Source organism: Amia ocellicauda, chromosome 14, assembly GCF_036373705.1.
Source record: "Amia ocellicauda isolate fAmiCal2 chromosome 14, fAmiCal2.hap1, whole genome shotgun sequence".
NCBI lineage: Eukaryota > Metazoa > Chordata > Actinopteri > Amiiformes > Amiidae > Amia > Amia ocellicauda.
In genome coordinates, this window is record NC_089863.1 from 19029122 (window position 1) to 19038126 (window position 9005).

Sequence of the window (9005 nt, forward strand, 5' to 3'; positions counted from 1 at the left end):
AAACAAGTAGAAGCAGCAGCTGCGAGCAGCGGAGTAGCGGTTTCACTTTCTACTCAACACGGACTCACACAGTACTGACCCGCACTGAGTAACTACTCACCTCTTACACACAGCATGTCGGTGTCCGCGGCTCTGAGCGGCCGCCTGTCCTCGGCGCTGGCCGAGCTGATGAGAGCCGCCCTGTGTGAGATCTGGAAGGCGGTGGAAGAGACGGTGTCGGAGTCCCGGGTGGAAATAACCCGCAGACAGAGAGAAAACGAGGCGCTGAGGCGGAGGCTGCAGGAGCTCATGGTGGCGGGGGAGGCGGCTGTGTGTCACTGGAGCTCCGGAGCGGACGGGCCGCCTGTGCAGAGCCGAGGAGCCGGGAGGAGAGAGTGGAGCTGCGGCCGGACGGAGGGGGAGGCCCGGGCCGCCGGCGCTGGTAACATTTATTTAGTAGTGTGTGTGTTGTAAGGGTAGTTCAAAAATCCACAACCTTAGTCCAATAAAGATTTGAAGGGGGTGGTCTAGTAGTAGTAGTATTATTATGTATTCTTATTATGATTATGATTATGAGGAAGGCTCCCGGAGAGAGAAGGATACACACAACGGCAATCCTTAGGCTGTATAACTCATTGCTACAGTACAGGTGAACCGCGCAGTTGCTGTCATTGCCTATTTTCGCGGCTGCGTTTTCTACGGCGGTAGATATATGATGAAAGCTATCGTTGTGTAGAGATACTGTATGGAAGCATATATTGGACTTTATTCAAATGCTAATGCAAAATGGAACATGATTATGCAATCCCACAATTGCATAATCATGCCCCATTTATGCAGGCATTATTTGGGACAAAGTGCAAATGCAATAATACAATTTGCATTTTATTATACGAGTAGACTATGCATATGCTCTGACAGTATTAAAATGCAAAAGCCAATTAAAATGGCATTTTCAAAGACTTTCCCCACTTCATGATTGACTTTATTCATATGATAATGCAAAATGGAATATGATTATGCAGATTATCCCACAATTGCATAATCATTTTCCATGTATGCACGTATTATTTGGGACTAAATATTCATGCATGTTCAACCCCGCTTCATAATGGATTTTATAGTCCCCGCAGAAACTGCCGACATTTTTCTTAAATTCTGCGATTTAAAAATGTATTTTCTGCAGTGATTGAGATCCGATTATTTTTTCCGTGTAATTCTATGAACAGTTAAAATGCATAAACTGAGAGGATGATGTCTAATTTAACTGGTATACAATTTCCATGTGTCAAAAATCAACATGCAACTCTATGATTGCCAATTTGAATGCCAATGCTTACATATTTTAAAATAATTTGATTTAAAAATGCATACAATTACATGAACTGTATGCAAGGGACCCCCCCCATGCTCAATGTGGAGAAACAAAATTATGTGGGAACACAAAGGAGTGCTGCAAAAATGTATTAATTCCAGTAGTAGCATTGCAGTATAGCAGGATGCACCAAAGATTACAGTCAACAAAAATAAGTCAAAACAAACATATATATATGCAAACAACAACTCAGGACTCTAAATGTAACTGAAAATACTTTCAGCTAAACAGATACATACTTCAGTCTTAACTGAAACCTAGGTGGTGTGTGTACAGGAGGAAGTCTAATTAAGCATCCAGCCCCCTTATGTTGGTGCTGGCAGGCTGACTCCTCACATAGTGGAAACCAGTGGTTCTCAAACCTGTCCTTTAAAAACAATAAAAGTATTAAATTCCCCCGATAACCCATATTCAACTCTACTCCCCCCATAGATATAAACTTGTCCTCGCCTGCCCCTTTAAATATAATACCATTGGTGGTGTTAAAATGGTGATGCACACAGACCAGACAAGTAAACTCATAATGTAAACACCCCAAAAAATAAAGGAATATAAATGGAAACATGGTGTTGTTTGTACCAGATTGAACAAAATCTTTAAGGGGAACTCCACTGAAAATCCATATTTTCTCAGATTATTCTATGAATAGGAACCTGTTCCGTGGAGTGAGTTTTTCATGTCCAGCTCATTCAATGTACCAGAAATCAGAGATCGAGAAATATGCTGTGACGTCACTGGGGTGCTATCTCTGGAGCTGCTTTGCTGGAAGTCAAAGGAGAAAATCAGAAAAGTCATGAAATTCATAACAAAATAAATTTGTATGCACGTTCGATGGCCTCTTCACACTATTTTTCCAAAAGATCCACCTGTTTGTAGTACTAAAACCCAGAACTTTTGCTATAATTTTACATGATTATCTTATTCCAGGCACTGCCATGCAAACTACAATTATTTTATCTGGGTGGGGGGAAGGTGGTAGTTTTGCAATATAGTGCGTCTAATCATGATCAACAATGCAGAAACTGATTCTGTAGTTTGTATGCTTTCATTTGAGTTTTCCCACATGCCTGTGGCCCATATAATGGAGAAACGGCATGTATTTTGTGGGACAAATTTTTGTAAAACTTTTCCACATAGGCTAGGTTCTTTCAAATGCATTTTTATCCCCTTCATTTCTAATGCTTTTGTCACGCAACAACTTCTACAAGTTTCAATTTGAGTGGTATTTCTACATAAAATGTTAATATCAAGATTTCCCATAGACATTAATAGAGGAAAAAGGTTAGAAAGGTCAAAATATAATATGTAATCTAGTTTGTCTAATCATGATGAACTATGCATAATATTATACCACAGTTTGTCTAGTTTCATTTGATATGTGTCACATACCTGTACTCCTTATAATGTCCATATTAAATACTTGAGTGTCTAAGAAGTTCCAACCAGGTGAAAATGGGGCTGAGTGTAAAGGGTTAATCTGCTATTACTGTCATAGGAGGGACAAAACTACATAGCTTAACTTTGTCAACATGATCAGTGACCCATAGAGAGGTTTAAAATAGAGAGTTTTTTTTTTTTGGACCAAATGGCGTTCAAAAGTAAAGTTGGAAATGTATCAGTTAAACAGAGAAGGCGGGAGTGCACAGATCTTCACGAGGACGGCAGCAAGTTATATTTTACTGTCTGTAACAAAGTCCTTGACCACACATTGAAGTCAACAGAAGCGGAAGTCCTGCAGCGCTGGTTCCTCCAGCCTGAACTCATTTTAAAATGCTAGGGGACCTTGACAACCGCCATATATAAAATAGTGGCTTCTGAAGAGAGAGAAAATGTAGATAGTGTGCCATGAGTACACACACACACACACACAGCTAACTAACATTAACATGTTAACAAATGCAAACTGATTGTCTAACTTGGCTAAATCATTATCAGTTTGTTACAGTTAATGCTGAGTATGTCTGATTCCAAGCATCGCTCTGTAGACGTATAAAGCCTTAAGTCTCAGTCTAATAAAAAATAATCTTTGTTACACTGGTATTTACAAACAGTGTCCACAATACATGCATTAGAGAGATTAACATTTGGATTGTTTTATTATGCTCACAATAGTCCTCTTGTATATTTTATGGACTATTGTCTAATAGACACTTGATTTGATTAAGAAAATGCTTTTTTAATAGACAATTTAATGTTTTTAATTTACAGTAATGCTATCTAAAGGAATGTATGTTATGCATTTATAGTTCATGTAATTGTATGCATTTTAAAATCAGATTATTTTATTCTATTGATTTTCATAGTGATTTGTCATGACAAATTGGATTTATCTACCTGGGCCACATGAACGCTAATACATACAGCAGGTACCATGTGCTAGCAAGTCTTTCTGTGCAAGATATCTCCAGTCCAGCAGGATATGAGCTGCTACTGCCACGTCATAACTTTTTCTTTTACTTTGTTGGCAAGCCACTTTGCAATGAATGCAATGAAATTTGGGAAAAGGATTTCAAATTAAAAGATAAACTTGAATGTTATCTGGCCCTAATAGGAATATAAAATGTGCAGAATACTTAAAAATCAAAAACTCAAAAGAAAGGCAAACATTGACAAGGTACCACATCCTGGCGATTGAAACGGGCTGACACAGACGGTCCTGGGTTGCCAGAGAGGAGCGGCTGTGTGGCCCCTGTGAGCAGGGAGAGATCAAAACAGAGACGCACTTCCTGCTGTCCTGCTCGAAATACACAGATATATGAAAATAACACACACCCCCAAGTTTCTGAACCATTAAGTTTTGAATTCTTACAGGATAATGTGTTATTACAACAATCTGTTTAAGGAACAATCAATACATAGGTAATGTGATTGATTTATTTTCTTGATGACTTTAGTGTACTTTCGCATTACAGCCATGTTGTTGCTGAACATGTGGACTGTGAAACTCCCTCATCACTCTTATAGGTGTGATTAAGTTGATTTTGTAAACGTCTTTCTCCCCTCCCTTCACGATGACAATATTTTTGGTATAGATAGATGCTGTTCTCCTGTCTTGTCTCTCCCCCAGGAACTCTCCCTGACTCTGGGGAAAGGGCTCCCATTGAGCAGCAGCACTGTGAGCAGGAGTGGAGCACCAGTCTGAGGCAGGACACAGAGCCCACAGCTACTGAAGACAACCAAGGACTGACTGAGCAGCACAGGAGCAGACAGAGTGAGAAGGAGTTCAGGGGACTTGAGTCTGGCCACAAGACAGAGCCACAGACTGAGGATTTAACACTGGGACTCGGGGTACTGGGATCTGAGTGCGGACCCAGTGCAGCTAGTGCCGAGCTTTGCTCTACTGCAACACAGCCTGAACCCAGTGTGGCATCTGATCACATTAAAACGGAGGACAATGAATTGGAGTTAGACGCACATACTCTTCTGAAAGATGAGCTCTATAATGTTAGACTGGAGAACATTATAGGAGGTTTCAGTAACCTGGAACCTGAACTCTGTGTAGATAGACTGAGAGAAACAGAATCCGTTGCCTTGAGGACAGGGCTGAGTGGAGGGAGTGATAGATGTGTGAAGGGTGAGAGCCCAGCTGTGTGTAGACAGCTGTGTCCTAGACTCTGCAGCTCCCACACTTCCCCCTCAGAACAAGCTCAAAAAGATCAAAGCTCCCATTGCTGCCCCAATTGTGGGAAGACTTTTGATAAGTTTGGAAGCCTTAAAGAACACCTGTGCAGTCATACACAAAAAGGACGGTATTGTTGCTCCCAGTGTGGGAAGAGCTTCAGCCATGCAGGGAACCTTAAATGTCACCAGCGCATTCACACAGGAGAGAAACCTTACTGCTGTTCTCAGTGTGGGAAAACCTTCACTCATGCATGGGGTCTTCGGTCACACCAGCGGGTTCACACAGGAGAAAAAAAATACTGCTGCCCCCAGTGTGGGAAGAGCTTCCGGCATATAGGAAACCTTAAATGTCACCAGCGCATTCACACAGGAGAGAAACCTCACTGTTGCACCCAGTGTGGGAAGACTTTCACTCATGCATGGGGTCTTCGGTCACATCAGCGGGTTCACACAGGAGAAAAAACATACTGCTGCCCCCAGTGTGGGAAGAGTTTCCGTCATATAGGGAACCTTAAATGTCACCAGCGTATTCATACAGGAGAGAAACCATTCTGTTGCACCCAATGTGGGAAGAGATTTGGTCGTGCATGGGGCCTTCGGTCTCACCAGCGGGTTCATACGGGAGAAAAAAATACTGTTGCTCCCAGCATGGGAAGAGCTTCACTCAGTTAGGAGGCCTTAAATCACAGTAGAGAGATCACACAACGAAAGTTTTCAATCAACTTCTTAGTTACTTCATTAAAACCTTAATCCTTTCATATGCACCACTGGTGCATCCACTGTTGACTGGTCCCCAGAGAGTACTGCTGTATCAGAACATTTGCATTGTTATACGTGAAGAAACGTATGGTCTGTCTCTCTGTGTTTGGTTTTCTCTTCTCCCTCTCTTCAGTCTGCTTCCTTTTCTTCCTATACATTTTTCTTTGGAAACGCAGTCCAAAATGTGCAGAGTGTTCTGCAGGGGCTGTAGGAAGAGATCAGAGGTTTTGCAATGATTGAGGACAGCCCTGGAATCAGTAATAATTAAAATTACAATTGTGTTATTCAGATTAATTACATTTATATTGTAAAATTACAATGACCAGAAAGCAGAAGGCTGGTTTCATGTTATCAGTGTTATCTCTGATTATGGAGTCAACTTTGTGTCTGATTTTGTCATTTTGCTCTCTCTTGAGCAGCACTATGTTCCCTAGTGCAGGACACAGTGAAGCACCTGCACTGTAAAAGCGATGTTGGGTGTGTTCACTGTGCGTGCTCATGCCTGCCACCAATCCCTTAAAAGCTCCTCATTCTCTTAAATCTAATAGGACAGTAATAAAATACACCTACCTGCCTGACTGCTGGTGTGGCACCTGCCTTTAACGTGGTAAATATTCACACTCAATCTACTGCAACAGGTGGCAAGCTGTGTGAAGCATGAATCTGCTCAGGGCATGTTATTACAGGGTCTTGGCTGCCCTTGACTGAGATTTCCCAGGTTACTGTGTTCTGCTATGTTTCTTTATTTAGTATTACTTTAAGTTATTGATCAACAGCACTGGTACAATATGACCGATTGCTATTTCTCTTATGTTTATGGTTGAAAATAAGTTTTCTAATTAATTATGATGTTTTGTTTATTCGTTAAATTATTCACCTTTTTCTCAGCAAAATAAAATGTTTTTTTCCCTTACCTCTGCTGCCGTTCTTGTAGTTGGGCCTATGAATAAGCTCTTATACAGCAAGGTAATTGCCTGTATGTTGGTATAGCAAGCAGCAACAAATACATTCAACAAATAGCATGCTTTAAAAACAAACAATGTACACCAATCAGCCATAACATTGTTATTCGCTTCATCTGTCAGTGGTCATACTGATAATCTCGTTATCATGGCACCTGTCAGTGGGTGGGATATATTAGGCAGCAAGTGAACATTTTGTCCTCAAAGTTGATGTGTTAGAAGCAGGAAAAATGGGCAGCGTAAGGATCTGAGCGACTTTGTTTATTATCCATAGTCTTGTTTTGCAAAGCCCACACCCCAGGCACTGACTTACAGATTTGACCCCACGTATGATCAGGCCATTCCAGGGACAGACTGGGACTAAACAACAGTGCTGGACTTTAACCCAGACTGGCTCATCACAACCAGCCTATGGATACTTCACCTCCCCACCGATGCACGCACGTTCACACACCAGCCCCTAATACCAGCACCGAGCTGCATCACAGCTATTCTTGTACGCTAAAGCTGAGGGGACCCCAGTCTACATTGTTCTATGGAATATGGGATACCAGTCTATACTGTGTATATATGAAAATGTAATGTGTATCAGTATCTTTCATAATTTATTCTTAGGCTATATTATAATAATTAATATAATTGAGCAAATAAATGAATTAATGAACATAACTGTAAAGAGGAAGACATTTAAATGTCTATTCCATGTTATCTACAGTACCATCCTTAAATAAGGCAGTGAATAATTTACTGTTGAGCACCATGTAGGGGTGTAACGATTTCGATTCTAGTTTGAAAATTTAAAATTATTAGGTTCTATTTCGAACTGTGAAAATATTCAGATTTTTTGTTATTTTTACATTATATTTACATAAAAGTTGTTTTAATAAACAACTAATATTTATGAAACAGGGCCAATAGTCTTAACAGCAGTGTAATCAGCACTGAAAAAAAATTTAGATCATCGAAAATACTATTTTATTGGTATAAGTATTTTACATTTCAATAATAAAAACAATAAAAACTAATTTTAATACTTATGATGAAAAAAAAATAAAATCAATTCTTAAAATCACTTAAATTTTTTTAAATCTTAGTGATTAACATAAACAAAATACATGAACTTCAAATAAACAAGTGCATAAAACAATAAAACAAACTTGTGATTAAAGCAAAACTGCAAACCAACAAAAAAGGTCAAATACATTGAAATTAACTGAAAATGCACCGGAAAAAGCAAAAAACAAATAAAAAAGATAAAAATAAAAAACAAACCAAAACAGTCCGATGCATTTAAAATCAAAATCCTAACGGCCAATGTATTTGACAAAAGAAAAAAACAGAACAAAACTAACCAAAAAACCCAAACAACTAGTGCTTTAAAAACAACTAAATCTTTAAAAACAGTTAAAATTCGATTTTTAAAAGTCATTTTTTTAAAAAACAATCTTTTTTTTTTTAATCGAGTCGAATCGTGACCTAAAAATCGAAAGTGAAATCGAATCGAGGATTTGGAGAATCGTTACACCCCTAGCACCATGTGTTCTCCTAGGACAGGGGTTCTCAACTGAGCTCTCAATTACTTAATTGAACCCTTAATTTAACTAATAATGTCCTAAATCTCAGCCTTTAAATTATTTTAAATATTACAGATTTGAAATGAAGTATAGAATTGTGTAAATAACTTATTAAAGAACCAGATTTTTCATACACATTTTTAAAAGTCAAATCAAAGCCAATTGTTAATTCAATTAAGGTTCAATTAAGTAACTGAGCGCTCGGTTGGTACAAAAACCAGCAGGGAAGGGGATCCTCCAGGACCAGGTTTGGGAAATCCGGTCCTAGGATATATAACAACTTATATATATATAATTTCCATAGATATAAAATGCAACAGAAATGAGTGCGGTTTCTTCTGCCTTTGCGGTTTAACAGGATTGTTGGTAAAATGGCACAAATATTTAATACATAAAAAATACAATTTGTCCAATCAATGTCAGTTAAAATATTAATTAAAATATTCCAAACTACACAATTAGTGACAATATTGAATCTGGTTAAACTAATTCTGCAACAATTCACCTTGTCACATTAAAATCACGAGACCTTTTAATACTTATTGACTGCTTTTATATCGTGCCTGCGATTTACCGGCCGAGAGCCCAGATTTGAACATCTCTGGAGAGATCTGAAAATGGCTGTGCACTGATGCTCCCCATCCAACCTGATGGAGCTTGAGAGGTCCTGCAAAGAAGAATGGGAGAAACTGGCCAAAAATAGGTGTGCCAAGCTTGTAGCATCATACTCAAAAA

The 9005-nt window shown here is 39.1% G+C and overlaps 1 protein-coding gene across 1 annotated transcript; it reads left to right on the plus strand.

Moving 5' to 3' along the window:
- Positions 1-6647, plus strand: LOC136767804 (zinc finger protein 227). The gene is made up of 2 exons (XM_066721814.1): positions 1-421; positions 4422-6647. The coding sequence occupies exons 1-2, from the start codon at positions 115-117 to the stop codon at positions 5645-5647; spliced, it is 1533 nt and encodes a 510-aa protein (XP_066577911.1). The 5' UTR covers positions 1-114; the 3' UTR covers positions 5648-6647.
- The last annotated feature ends 2358 nt before the right edge of the window (positions 6648-9005 follow it).

Coding starts and splice junctions, on each gene's coding strand:
- LOC136767804 (XM_066721814.1), top strand. CDS start 115: ATGTCGGTGTCCGCGGCTCTGAGCGGCCGCCTGTCCTCGGCGCTGGCC. Junction 422..4,421: donor GGCCCGGGCCGCCGGCGCTG/GTAACATTTATT, acceptor TCTCTCCCCCAG/GAACTCTCCCTGACTCTGGG.